At 49.6% G+C, this 15,066-nt stretch overlaps 1 protein-coding gene across 1 annotated transcript in view; it reads left to right on the forward strand.

The window, feature by feature from the left end:
• The window catches only part of rtn4r (reticulon 4 receptor), a 40,689-nt gene extending 26,017 nt beyond the window's left edge, over nt 1-14,672 (forward strand). Inside the window, exon 2 of the mRNA XM_060064646.1 lies at nt 12,588-14,672. Within this exon, the coding sequence (XP_059920629.1) occupies nt 12,588-13,975 (1,388 nt within the window). The 3' untranslated portion in view covers nt 13,976-14,672. The remainder of the gene's footprint in view (nt 1-12,587) is intronic.
• Nucleotides 14,673-15,066: the final 394 nt, after the last annotated feature.

Below are 15,066 nucleotides of genomic sequence, written 5' to 3' on the forward strand. Positions count from 1 at the left end.
AGGAGATGCAGGAGGAGGTGGAGGAGATGCAGGAGGAGGAGGAGGTGCAGGAGGAGGAGGGGGAGGTGCAGGAGGAGGAGGGGGAGGTGCAGGAGGAGGTGCAGGAGGAGATGCATCAGGAGGAGGAGGAGATGCAGGAGGAGGTGGAGGAGGAAGAGGTGCAGGAGGAACAGGAGATGGGGGAGGGGGAGGTGATGTGGACAGACCGCTGAGAGGAGGAATTAGTCAGCTAATGCTCGGCTAATGCACCGCGCCCCCCAACCCCTCAGGCCCAAGGCGCACCTCCCTGTCTCCTTCCCCTCCTCGTCCCTTTTCTTATCTCCACGGTAAAAAAGAGAAATCCATTCTCCTGCACCAGGGCTCTTTGTGTGTGTGGAGTGCGCTGCTTCTGAGCCAGGTGTTAAATAATGCACGAGGCTTTCTCCTTGCACTCTTCCAAACGCACGCGAGGAGAAGAATCTCTCAGAAGGTGCTTATTAAACCAGCCAGACACCAGCGGCTTTCCTTTTTGACTAGCGGTTGTTTGAAGGTTTGGGGCAGGGACGATAGCACGGGTCAGGCTTCCGCTACCGCCCCTCCATGGTGTCGCCAGAATGTTTGATCTTAGCCTCAGTCTTAAACTCAGCGCAGGGGGATATTCAACAGTAGGCATTGTTACTCCCGTGCCCTAGAGGGCGCTCTACGGCACCTGCTAAGTGTGACCAGTGACGTCGTTCTGGTTCTGGTCAATCAGAGTTAAAACGGATACCGACGACTCGACATGCGTTCTTGTGTCACTCCGTACCCAACAAGCAACGGAGTGACGACTCATCCTTACATTATATAACAAACAATAGTTTTGGTGTTTGGTATTCCTTGAGGGCGCGGTCCAGACGGCCGGTTGCAGCTGGACAGTTCTGCGTCTCCTCAGCTCCGAAAGGCCACAAAGGAACCCACAGAGCGTCCGGGCGCTGTGTGTCGCTGAGTTGCTGGCGTCCAGAGCCTCCACAGCCTCGTGTGCATGTTTAGTGTCGCTGACTGGAGATCCACGACTGGCAGCACGCTCCCTATCCCCAGCTTACGACGGGGCCTCGACGCTCGGCTTGTAATTGCTGGCTTACAGCGTTGACATCCTGAATAGATGAGAAAGAGGGGCAGATGGCTGAAGACCTCCTCCTCCCCCTCGCCCCCTCTCCTCCCCCTCTCCTTCAAAGCGTGGGCTGATTGAATCTGCGCCGTGATCTTGAGGCTCTGTCGGGCCGGCATTCTGCTGTTCTGGCGGGGTCTCGACCCCTCGGCCGCGGTTCCGATCAGACGACGGCCCTTGTTGGCTCGGTTCCTGCTCCGGACGATCGGACGTTTTCATCTTTCGCCGCTGTAGCCCCGCGGTACGCGTGGAGACGTGCGAGGGAACGGGATACAGGGGAGGCAGGGGTCATCGCAAACACTATTAGAGGAAGGGAATAGAAGCAGTGATGACATGGGAGTACGTTTGTACGTTTAAGTTTGCATTCATGATTCTTGATTCATGATACAGTGTATTTGTGCATCACCTTTCATTGTAAGGGAGGTACACAGGAGAAAAGAACGGGCGATACAAATAAAATAATAGTAATGTAAGTTTATAGGTTTATAGTTAATGTTAATTATAATTATAACACATTGTATTTGTGTACCACCTTTCATTGTAAGGCACAATCACAAAGTGTGTTTACAGTCCAATGAAAACAAAGAATTAAGTGAATGGATGGGAGAATTAAAAGCGCCTTAATGGATGCGTCCGATAGGGATAACGCTGCGTTTCCGCTTCCTAACCTCGTTAGCACATTTCCATCGACGTTATATTTGTGTTTTCAACAAACAAAGAATTTTTACATCCAAATGTAATCTGGTGATTTCCACAGCAGCGGGCTGAATATTTCAGCCAATATTATCATATCATCTCCATCCATACGTATTTCTGCCCCCGTGTGCGGCCTGCGATGGGCCGACGCAGGGAAACACACAGTGGAGCCTGACACATTGGCATCCATCAATCAAGCGTTGATGGATCCGCCTCAGATGCCCCTGGCCGCATTCGCTCATTGGAAGAGGTGTGATGACAAATGATCTGCGTGACGGTTTAGGTTTCCTCCAGAGTTTATGTTTCCAATCTATCATAATTTCTCCCACAGTGTGTGTCACTTTTCTCCCCTTTTCTTAAACCAGTATGCACCAGAATATGTTTCAGTTCAGTTGCTCACCTTCGGATGGGAATGCGCGTGCTATGGCCCTCAGCGCCTCTAAATATAAAGGTGTTTCATTTTTTGGGTCGGGAAAGAGGCATGATGCATCTTTGAGCTGTAAATATATATATATTATATATTTATTGATATATATATATATATCATCGGAGCATGGGTCCTACGGTAGGTGGAGAATTGAGGACAGGGAATGAATCAGATATATACGGAGGCGGAGGAAGATATGAGATTTTTCTATCTCTATAATGTCAAACAACCTCCCACACGCACACTTCGGAAACAATATGGCAGCCTCCGCAAATATTTCCTAGCTCTCCATTCAGTGGACGCTGAAGTGTACATGCTGCTTTGTTCGGAATGCACTTTTCTTTCCCGGGAAAGAAAGCATGCGAAAGTTCCAAAGTCCGGAACATTAACAAAGCAAAGTAGACCTGTTGTACGTCCTAATGCATTCACAAGCAGGGTTTGTCTGGGACGGAGGAAAGGAAGGCAGTGGTTGGTCTCTTATAGGTCAACGTTCCTCCTGGGCCCAGTTCACATTCAGACGACATGGATGTGATCTGATCTGCAGACCTGCTCGGAGGTAGGAAGAGGTGGAGGTGATCTGATCTGCTAGAGCTGCTCAGAGCTACGTAGTTACTCAGAGTGGTGGATCTGATCTGCTAGAGCTGCTCAGAGCTACGTAGTTACTCAGAGTGGTGGATCTGATCTGCTAGAGCTGCTCAGAGCTACGTAGTTACTCAGAGTGGTGGATCTGATCTGCTAGAGCTGCTCAGAGCTACGTAGTTACTCAGAGTGGTGGATCTGATCTGCTAGAGCTGCTCAGAGCTACGTAGTTACTCAGAGTGGTGGATCTGATCTGCTAGAGCTGCTCAGAGCTACGTAGTTACTCAGAGTGGTGGATCTGATCTGCTAGAGCTGCTCAGAGCTACGTAGTTACTCAGAGTGGTGGATCTGATCTGCTAGAGCTGCTCAGAGCAACGTAGTTACTCAGAGTGGTGGATCTGATCTGCTAGAGCTGCTCAGAGCTACGTAGTTACTCAGAGTGGTGGATCTGATCTGCTAGAGATGCTCAGAGCTACGTAGTTACTCAGAGTGGTGGATCTGATCTGCTAGAGCTGCTCAGAGCTACGTAGTTACTCAGAGTGGTGGATCTGATCTGCTAGAGCTGCTCAGAGCTACGTAGTTACTCAGAGTGGTGGATCTGATCTGCTAGAGCTGCTCAGAGCTAGTTAACAACTCAATGTGCTAGATAATCCACCTCAGATTAGGGCATCCTGTTATAAATGTATGTGTGTGTGTGTGTGTGTGTGTGTATGTGTGTGTGTGTGTGTGTGTTTATTTCTGTGCATGTCGTTGCGTGTTTGCTTTGTGTGTGTGTGTGTGTCTTAATGCATGTGCGTTATGTGCTGTGTGTGTGTGCTTTCTGGGTAGTGTGTCATGTGTGTCCGATAACATAGAAGCATTGCCACCGTATGCCCTCCGAGATTTAAATAAATCAAGAGCCGCTCTCTGTCCTTGTGTGCAGTGCTTTCCTAACGTCTCTCACTTTCTCCCTGCCCACTAAATGGTGCCAGCGGAGATGTCTCCGGCCTTTGGGGATCCTCCTCAGCTCTCCGTTTCCCCTACCTAGTCCCAGAAGGCGTTCTCATGCACATCCTCGCCTCGTATTGAGGACACATCTGTGACTTCTACTGTGACTGCTTTCCCTTTTCAATATCAACTTTATTGTGCCTAAAGTAAGGGGGTCGGACCATTCTGAGCAGTTGCTCGTCAGTTAGCCACGGTGTGTTCGCGTTTGATTAGAAAATAACTTCTTAAGATCTGTCATTCTTAGTGTTGGCAGTTTGCTTATATTGATTTTCTGTTGAACCAACGATGGAAATGTTCTATTCACAGCTGACTTCTCATATTATAAAGGCGTGAATTTATGTATCACGCTAATGCCTCTATTCATAAATGAGTCTCATGGCGGACGCTGTCAGCGTGAGCTCAAGGAACAATCTATTCTCGCCCTTAACTTCCCGCCCCTCCGCTCCCCCCGGTCTCCTCCTCTTGATGACTATGTGCGATGTACAAACAGTGTCGGCTGAGCTCACGGGGTACAGAGGGGTGACTTGTAATCGGAAGGTTGCTAGTTCGATCCCCGGCTTCTCTTAGCTGAGTGTCAAGGTGTCCCTGAGCGAGACACCTGCACCTAACTGCTCCCGGTGAGTTGGCTGTCGCCTTGCATGTTTGACTCCGGCGTCGGTGTGTGAGTGTGTGTGTCGATCGTTGTGAGAGTTTGGATAAAAGCGTCTAAAAGCCAAAAATGGAATTTGTACTACACACAGACCAGTGCACACTCACCCTGCATGAGGACCACTTCCTGTGTGATGCACGCCCCACTCACCGGCCCCCATTCATCTCAAGGCTACCGAGACATCGCCCATTACCCACTCAGACCCCTAGCCCTCGGTGGTGGCCCATTCAGGTCGTTGAACCGCCCAGCTCTGTGTCTGGGGACGACACGGCGGTCCAGCGCTGACCCACTGTTCCCCGAGAGCATACGCGCCTGGCCCCATCTGTCCAGTGCGTCCCGCCGCCGCCACGGTCTGGCCGCCGCGGTCTGGCCGCCGCGGTCTGGCCGCCGCGGTCTGGCCGCCGCGGTCTGGCCGCCGCGGTCTGGCCGCCGCGGTCTGGCCGCCGCGGTCTGGCCGCCGCGGTCTGGCCGCCGCGGTCAGGCCGCCGCGGTCAGGCCGCCGCGGTCAGGCCGCCGCGGCTGCCCAGCGAGCGGCTTGTGAACATGTCTCCGTGCTCAGCGCCTGGGGCTGAGCGGTGTCATGCTGTCGGCCTGTCACATACAGATCACATAATGGGACGGGGACGCTTGTGCTTTTAAGTCTCTGACACGTGTGACGGCGGACACGTATGTCACATGCTCCCGTGTCAGCCATCCGCTCGGCTTTCATGCATTGTTGATGGAAGGGCGCGCTATGAAAAGACGCCCGCGTCCCCCACTCGATCACCTACACCGGAGGGAGGGAGCAGCTGCCATCCAGTGCTTGAATCTTTCAAACATATGGAAGGATGTGTGTGTGTGTGTGTGTGTGTGTGTGTGTGTGTGTGTGTGTGTGTGTGTGTGTGTGTGTGTGTGTGTGTGTGTGTGTGTGTGTGTGTGTGAGAGAGTCTATGTAAATGAATGACTGCATATGGGTGTGCGTGGGCCCATGCTTTTATGTATGAGCAGGTGCAAGCTGGAGACCAGCCAGAGCTCACATATGGCCACACTCCGTTCAGTATAAGTATGGCCGCCTTTTATTTCAACACAGGTTTTGTTTACCTTTGGGTAAACAAAAACCGGGGGGCGAAAGCTGAGCCCTGTTGACGGGTGAGGCAGTTGTTTTCTAAGGGCTGTGGGGTAAGCCGGCTTGCGGAGACTTCCTGGGGTCCTAACAGGACGGAGACGACAGGAGATGACACATGGGAACGCAGTCTGCAGCGTCAGCAGACACACCTACCATTGTGCGGAGTTGCATGACACATGAGGGCCATGGAAGTGCCATCGATAATAATTTGTCTCCTATTTGTGACCCTGTTTTCATTGGCTCCCTGTCTTTTTCCTGCCCTTTCTCGCCTTGTTATGTATGGATCCATCGTATCCACACACTTGATTATTTTCCGTAAAAGTAATCTTCAGTTCTCTGTTCGACAGTGTACATTCACATCTCTTGTTTTTCATGCCTGCAGCACCAGGATTTCTTCTGTGAGACGACAGCAAGCGCTTTTAAATACTCAGCTAGTACTTTTTTTTTTTAAAGAAACACCGTTTCTCCCAAACAGGGTAAATAGATTACTTAAGAGAATTACTTTAGCCGAGCCCAGTCAAAGATTAAGTGCTTGTTTGATGCATTTTCAATTTGATTGTTACATGCGGAAATAGCACTGCGAGCTTGTCTGAGCAGAACAAGAGCTGACCCTAGCATGGACGTTTGGCCGAACACAGGCATGCTGCCATAATGAAGCTGTCAGTTGAGTGGATAATGTTGGCGTCGCTTTCTTCGCCCCCTCATACGAGCTCCACTCTGTAGACTTTTCTATAGGAGCCTCTCGGTGGCTATAGGGAAGTAACTTTACAACAGAAGCCTGTGACCACTTTTGCCAAGTGTGCCTCTCTACTTAGACCAACTGGAGCGATGCTATTTGAGCCTCCTATGCCATGGGACTGCCTGTACCCTCCCCAGTTTTAGTCGATCTTTCTCTGAAACCCTTCAATAACTCTGTACGCCCCCTTTAGCAGACTTTTCATAACACAGCCATGTGTTATGAACAGCAGATGCTGTCTCCAGGCAGTTTCTGTCCGCTGTTTCTCATGCAAATGATTACACCAGTCAACCATTAGACCTAATGTTGTTTGGTAGCACCCCGAAGGCCTCGCTGGTAACATCACAATTGATATCTGGGTAACAGTCCTCTCTCTCTCCCTTTCTCAATACTGGGATTTAGACGCAAGTTTAGGCACGGTACACAGTCGTATTTCAGCCTTTATTAGAAATCAGATGTTGTAATCAAGGGGTCCAATTCAGTTAAGTCAGAGAGAGTTCTTTCACTCCATCCTGCTCGTTATTAGGTTTCTATAATGTGGCGCGGTGAGTAGAAAAAAGCGATGCACTTTTGGTTCTCGTGCAGTTTGAAAATCCATTGAAACCTTGCCATGACAAACTTTCGACACAATGACATTCAGCATACAGATTCAGATTCAGAAGACTTTATTTGCCATGACATGTAAACATGTTTGGAATTTGTTTTGGTACAGTGGAGTTTACAACAGGACAGACAAGACAGGACAAGACAGTGCAAAACCAACATAAATAGTGCAAAATGAGTGAGTAAATAAATAATATAATAAATATAGAGTGCCAAAGTGCAGAGAGCTCACGTGATTGGGTACAACAGACCATTAGATCTGTTGTACAGTGCAGAACGGGGGACGGATCACCGTGCTGCTAGCTCATACTGAACTACTGTGATCTTTCTGCCAAAGAACAAGGCAATACCCGGGCACGTGGAACATTTGACAGCGCACCTATTGTCTCTTCGGTTTTTGTTTGCAGACAAGATCAAGCCCGGCACCGCCGTCGGAGAGTAAACAAGGCACGGGGTGGCAGCGCTGTCGTTTGCTAGAACTCAAAGTAGGGCACTCGCTGACTTCGCCGCTCCTCTGTGGAATAAAGGGTACATTTAGGCGCCCTCACATGTGCACTCTCTCTGTCTAAGCTGATGCCTGCGTTTTATTTTTCATTGCATGTTGCTTGCATTATGCATTCTACACAGCTCCGTCGCGCAACTCGCTCTTTTCTGTGGTCCGGAGAGGCGATATCCCGTAGCCGGAGCTGGTCCACTTTTGGAAGCCTCATGGGGAGACTGGACCTCCTGCGGACCACCGTGGAGCATAAGATAACACTGAGGAGGATCCGCACCAACACAGTAACATGAGTGGGAAATACATCTTTTTGGCTTTCATGGTGCAGAGTCTTCACCCTGGAACGGATCCAGCCAGTCGCCATTTTCATTCTGCACGTTTGGCGGTCGTCGTTGAGGCTTCATTTGAACTAAACTCCATTTGGTCGGCGTTACGGTGAAGAGGCCCTGATAGTCCTCCTCCCATTAAGGTGATAGATGTGGTTAAGGGCCCTCTGTGGAATGCAATCCCACACCTGCTCCACTAATGAATTTATTGCATTATTGATCCGGGAGGGATGGCGTCGTTGGCGATGATGATGCACTGGTGTTTGCATCTGCCTCCAGGCCCGGCCCTCGCCTTGTAGGGCCTGAGTGGGAGCGGTAGGGAGGGACTCAGACACTACTATTCAGTACTGACTCGCGTTCGACTTACATTTACATTCAGGGCATTTAGCAGACGCCTTTATCCTAAGAGACTTTCAATTAGTAAATTTTGTCAGAAGAAGGAGGAACAATATATCACTGTCGGTATACTAAGGATGTTCATAGAACCAAGTGCCAAGCACTAACGATTGTCAGGTTAACCCATTCCTCGTGTACAACAAAGACAGCTAAGATAAGATGCTTTTGTCCGATGCTTTGGTCCGAAGCGATTTATAGTGAATCGAAATAATTCAGGAGAGGGTTTGTTTGGCCTCGAGTTCGAGGTAGGCCTGGGTATCAAACCCAGAACTTTTGAGCTGGGATTGTACCCCCCCCCCCCCCCCCCCCCCTCGGGCGCCACACTGTCCGTTCCTCCCTCACACCTACTGGGGCCGGATCCACCGTTAAAAGCAGAGGGGCTCTGAGACCACGCAGCCCGAGCAAACACTTAGCTCAAGGGCACTCCGGCGGTATTGTAAGCACCGTTTTGATCCAATCTCCGCAGCCCTTGATTCGCGCCCGTGCAGGAATTTCAGTTGATAAGCCTCTTAAGAAAACCCTGTCCTTATCGCAGATAATGGGACCCTTGGTCTTTATTGCCACCTGGCTGCTGCTTCCCATCGCCATTGGTCGGTCACCGGTCTGCGAGAATATCGTTTCATAACGCCAAGAAGTGTCTTTACGTTGTTATGAGCTTTCCTTGGATCCTACAATCCAAGGAAACACTCGAGCAATCACTTTCTCTCACACATGCATGCGCACACGTACACGTTTGCGCACAAACGCACACACACAGTGGTTTGGCTCTCTTTTCTCAGCTGCCCGGCGACCCCCCAGTCGTGTCGTTTATTCATGTGCCATCTGCTCGTGATGGACGCTCTGTCGGATGTTTCCAACCGGACACTCGGCCGTCTCCGTCGCTCCTCTACCGAGTGTACCCTCCCTCTGCATGCTGTGTGTGTGTGTGTTTGTGTGTGTGTGTGTGTGTGTGTGTCTGTGTGTTACACGCACACATGCTAGCCCAGAGTCTGTTAGTGCACACGTACATCCATCATGTCCTGAGAAACCCGCTTGATCTACTGCGGGCGTTTATTCCTGATCACAGTGCGTCGTTAATCAGTCCTCGCTGCGACGGGCTGTGTGCGGCGCAGGCACCTTGGCATTTAGCCGTCTCTGAGGCAGCGTGTGCGTGCGTGTGCACGGGTTCGCGCGTGTCTGAGCGTGGCCCCTGACATCCATTCGAGGAGGAGAGAGATGATGATGCAATGACCACACAATCCCTGGGAGAAATCAATTGTCTTTTGCCAAGAATAAGGTTTTTAAATATCTGTTCCTACTCTTATTTCACACTTTCACCAAATTGTACAATTGGCATTCTGCATGGAAAATGTCCAACCTTCATTATCACCATCAGGTACCCAACACATGGATACATGTTTATGTATGTATATATATGTGTTGGGTACGATATGATCTATGTATGCTAGGATGACACACTCACAACCTCCCAGGGATCCCAGAGCACGTGGATGAGCCATGCCCCGCAGCAGCATGCTAAAGTTAGGTTTGAGATGGAGGAAGGAGAGAAGGAGGCCAGGTGGTCCCAGCAGAGCCCCGACAGACGTCTCCTGCGCTCGGGGCCACTGGGATACGTCTGTCATGTTCGACATCCCTCCCCAATCCGAGAGGCCTTCAAAGTAAAGCTCCCGTGCTGGATCCGATTCCCCTAAGTTTGGCTGTCCTGACGTGCCATCCTCGTTCTCAGGGTTAACGCTGTGGACTCTGCCGGATTGACCCAGCCATGCCAAGCTCCGTGACCTAATACCCCCCCCCCCCACCCCCCCACCCCCCCACCCCCCCCCACCCCCCCCCCCCCCCCCCACCGACACACACCCCTGCAGACGTGCCTAAAGACTCCTATTCAGCTGGTGTCTGTGGTCTGGTCACCCGTAGCACGTGCTGCTGGCTAATGTACGTGAGGATACCAAATGGAATGAAAGGGAAATTCAATTAGACGAGGGAGAGAGCCGTAGCACCAGAGAGAGGCTTAGTCTGCGCAGACTTCCCTATCTCCTTGAGCTGCCTTTGTGAAGACAAGTGTTTGACTAGTGAGGGAGAGAGAGAGAGAAAGAGAGAGAGAGAGTTAAGTACAGAGAGAGAGAGATACAAGCACAGAGAGTTAAGTAGAGAGAGAGCGAGATACAGACAGAGAGAGTGATACAGAAAGAGAAAGAGATACAAACAGAAAGATGCAGACAGAGAGAGGGATACAGAAAGAGAAAGAGAGAGAGATACAAACAGAGAGATACAAACACAGAGAGTTAAGTAGAGAGAGATACAAAAAGAGAAAGTATCAGAGAGAGAGATACAGACAGAGAGAGATTTAGAGAGAGATACAGTCCCACAGACCGAGAGCGCTCTCAGGGCTGACGGTACGTTGCGAGGCAGCAGCCAAACAGGGCTCCCGGGCCCATGATCCGAGGGCTGAGTGCCGTTGTTGGGCTGGTGGGGTAGCTTTCTGTAGAGAGAGAGGTGTCAGGCAGGCCTTGGTGGAACAGGGGGGGGGGCATGCTTTCACACAGCAGATACGGTGAGATTTAGAGGTTTGAGAGCAATGCCGGCAGAGCATGATAAGAGGAATGGCGCTTTTCCGTAACCTTGATGCCTTGTTTGGCGTATCAATCAGCGATATGAAGGTTGGGAGTCGATAACTCCAGCCGACAAACCTGCTGAGGACTACCGGACCTAATGCATTAATCCTTTTTATGCAGCAAAGGTTATTTGAAAATAAATTTGAAAAAGGGATCATGAAATGCACTACTATGTGTGTGTGCTTGTGCGTGCGCATGTGAGTGTACGTGCGTGTTTGTGTGTGTGCTTGCAGGTATGCGTGTGTGTTTGTGTGTGTGGATGCAGGGGTAAAGTCACCTCTGCTGATCAATAGTGTCGACTCAATTCTTGCATTAGCTGTGAAGTGTCTCTAATACGGAGGCCCGGGGGGACCATAGGTGCGGCCTGAACCCCAGAAGGACACCCTGTTCTTGGGGGAGGATTTCGGGGAGGTCAACAGATGGCCGGATCTCTCCACGGGTCAGAGGCAGTGTAGGAGTCGCAACGTGTGGAAGCAGTGGACTGGCGTTACATGGTACTATGTCTGGCGCTGTCACCCAGCAGGCTGAGAACCAGCAGGTCTGTCGAGGAGACTAGACCTTGAAGGGCTGGGCTTTAATATCCCCTCCTAACGTCAAGCCAGTGTATGAGGAGAGGTACGTGCACTGCGGTAGTGAGAGAGGTGAGGGGAGTGATTAAAGAGGGGAGTGAGATCGGAGAGTGATCGGAGTGAGGGAAATGACAGAGGGGAGTGATCATAAAGGGGACTGATTAAAGAGAGGGGAGATAGGGGTGATCAGAGAAGGAAGTGAGAGAGGTAAGGGGAGTGATCAGAGACTGGAGCGGAAGTAATGAGAGACAAGGAAACAGAACTGGCAGCACGCAGGGTTTTAAACATTACTGTGATGCGTTGTTTGTTAAGACATCTCTCCAACAACCCTGAATCCTTCAATCCTCACTTTCAGATCCTTTCTTGTTTTCACACGCCAAACAACGCCCGGCATGTTTTGTCGGATTGGATCGGGCGGTAATTGTAGTGTTTGAATTCATCAAGACACAGACGGACTTCTGTGGTAAACAGCTGCACAGAACACACCACCAATATGGGATGCAGGGCGCCTAGCAATCTGCCTTCCTTTAAACACGCTTTCCTTTAGGATGCATTAGCATGTGATCCGATCTGATGGAAACATCACTGTGCGCGCGTCAACATTTTTTATACATATTCATCATGTTTCTCTGGGCTCAGTGATGGACACTGGCACGTCCTATAGACGCTTTTCCATCCTAAAACCCAGCATTAATCTCCCAGCGTGCCATTAAAGCTTATCTTCCAACATCAGACCAAACGTCAAACCACAGAAATGCCTGAAATCCATTAGTTATGTCTGGCTCATTAAAAAGGTGTCTAATTCTATATAAAAGCCTCCAACACACATTGAGTGGGCCTGCAGAGGATTCTTTTCTATTGCTCAGGAATTCGTGATTGTGTTAGACGCAGCGAGGAGACGTATCCCTAAGTGCAAATAACCGCATACAGGTCACTCAAGTGTCTTTTACTGTTTGCTTCCAATTATGTAACATGCTGAATATTTCACTCGATACAAGAACATGTTCCACTGGAAAACGAGGACTATTATGGATGCTCTTTCAAGACTCTGTGAAATGGTGTCAACCGCGTTTCTGAAACTTGAACTTAAAACTGAGATCCTGTTCTTTAACACCGTTATAGTTATAATGTAAGCTGTTTCATATGTATTTTTGTCACCGAAAAAGTGTTGTCTGTGTTAAATAAAAAGATTCTAGTCTAGCAACTGTTACTCTGTGCATAGCAATGTGTCATGCTAACCCAGTTATCATTCTCTCTCTCCCTCTCTCTCTGTCCTCCAGGGAGCAGACTCCTGTTTCTGGTGCTGTGGCTGAACCTAGTGCATCCAGCTCACGGCTGTCCTGCCAAATGTGTCTGCTACAGCGAGCCCAAGCCCACCGTGGCCTGCCAACAGCAGGGACTGTTTTCCATCCCCACTGAGATCCCCGTGCGGAGCCAGCGGATATTCCTCCAGAGCAACAAGCTCACGGTGGTGAGATCCACCAGCTTCAGCTCCGTCCACAACCTCACGGTGCTGTGGATGTACTCCAACAACATCAGCCAGATCGAGGCCGGGGCCTTCTACGGTCTGGAGAAACTGGAGGAATTGGACATTGGCGACAACAGCAACCTCCGCACCATGAGTCCCACGGCCTTCCGGGGTTTGACCAAGCTGCACACACTGCACCTGCACAGGTGCGGTCTTTCGGAGCTGCCCGTCGGGGTGTTCCGAGGGATGTTCTCCCTGCAGTACCTGTACCTGCAGGACAACAACATTATCACGCTGCATGACGACGCCTTCCTGGACCTGGCCAACCTGACGTATCTCTACCTGCACAACAACAGGATCAAGATAGTGACGGACAACATGTTCCACGGCCTGATCAGCCTGGACCGACTGCTGCTGCACCAGAACCGGGTCGTCTACGTCCAGCCCAAGGCGTTCAGCGATCTGGGCAGGCTGAAGTCGCTGTTCCTTTTCTTTAACAACCTCACCATGTTATCAGGGGAGACCATGGACCCGTTGGTTTCCCTCCAGTATTTACGTCTGAACGGCAACCAGTGGATTTGTGACTGCAGGGCCCGGACCTTGTGGGACTGGTTCAAGCGGTTCAAAGGTTCCAGCTCTGAGCTGGAATGCAATGTGCCCACAGCTCTGGCAGGGATGGACCTCAAACGGCTGAAGAGTGATGACCTGGAGGGCTGTGTGGAAACCTCTCTCACCCAGACCACTCTGTTCAATGCCAAGACACGGCCCGGGAAATTCCCATCCACCGAAAACCCTTTGGGAGAAGCCATCCCCAGATGTTGTCTCGGAGATAACGACAAGTCATCCATCCTGTCTGGAGACGTCAAGAGTCGTCAGATCACCAACAACCCACTAAAGGAGAAGGAGAACATATCCAAGACCAAATTCAAGGAGACGGAACGTACGAAGAACGAGACCCGGAACAAGCAGAGCGACGGACCTCTGGGAACCTTGTCCAACGACCTGGACCAGTCTTTGGATAACATCAATCCTGAACTCATTGACAATCTAGAACCCTCCACAGCGCCGAACAAGAAGAAGAAGAAGTGTTCCAAAAAGCCCAAGTCAGACGCCCATTGTCTCAAAGGCCGTGGATCTACGATTCAAGCTCCGGCCTTTTTCTTCACTCCGTTGATCTGGATCTCTCTAGCCATGTCCTAGGACGTCTGTGCACTCTCTCAACACAGGGCAGAACTCACACAGATTGTTAACGCTCATGACAATGACACAGACGTTGTAGAGACTTCTACCACTCACTGGCAAGGAAGGGGGGAAATCGGCCCAAAAGAGGCAAAGACTAACAATAATAAAGAAATACATTTAACAAAATGGATGCCTTTTACAGACCACTTCAAATTTAATGTATATAATAACCGGTGCCCAAAATTGTTTGTTCTGTATGTACTTAACTGTACTGTGTCTAAGCTACACTTTTGAGATTATCCTTGTTTTGCCCTCTATAAGGCTTTTACAAACAAAGAAATAAACTGCTTGGACAGGATACTGGAAAACAACCATGAGGAAATGAAACCGAGGATTTCAGAGACCGAAAGCACACAAAGAATGTTTAGGTCCGTTCAGCCAAGAAGGATCTCCATTTGTCATTATTTATTCAAAAGTGATGCATTTGTTGGGTACAGTTATGTTTTTTATGTTTCTACGTAAACCAGTAAAAAATACAAATGTTTGATCTCCCCTATTTTTGTTCTACTTCCACACGAGAAAAGGGTCCATGGACGGCCTTGAACAAAGGAATGCTGTTGTGTTAAGGGAAATTGCAAAGGAATCATAGATATGCATTTTATTTTACTTGTGTACAAGTATGAATATATTATGAATAAAAGTTCTTCTTTTGTAACCCTCTTCTGATATTGTGAGTTATTTTAAACACAACTGTCTGTATGAGTCTGATGTGTGTAACCGAAAGTCAGACCTTGGGAAAACAAAGGTGTCATCGACAGATGTTGCACTTCATACTGTATGAGAGTGGCGATGTACAAAATATCTTGAAATAACCATTGCAAATTAACTGTTAATTCAGTGACTAAAAGTGCCATATTTTGCCAAAACATGTTGGATTCTCTCATGAATGACCACGTCAGATCTCATCCCATCGCAGTGCAGGTGGAAGAAAGAGAAAACGATCAGTCTCTTCCCAGTTCCTCCACAGCAGATGTGTGGGGCTCCGGGGCCGAATTATTGTTTTGGAGACTGTGGGAAGAGCCAGGGCCACTTGCTTTGGCAATCTGGCC

The sequence above is a fragment of the Gadus macrocephalus genome, chromosome 11 (genome assembly GCF_031168955.1).
Source record: "Gadus macrocephalus chromosome 11, ASM3116895v1".
Taxonomy (NCBI): domain Eukaryota; kingdom Metazoa; phylum Chordata; class Actinopteri; order Gadiformes; family Gadidae; genus Gadus; species Gadus macrocephalus.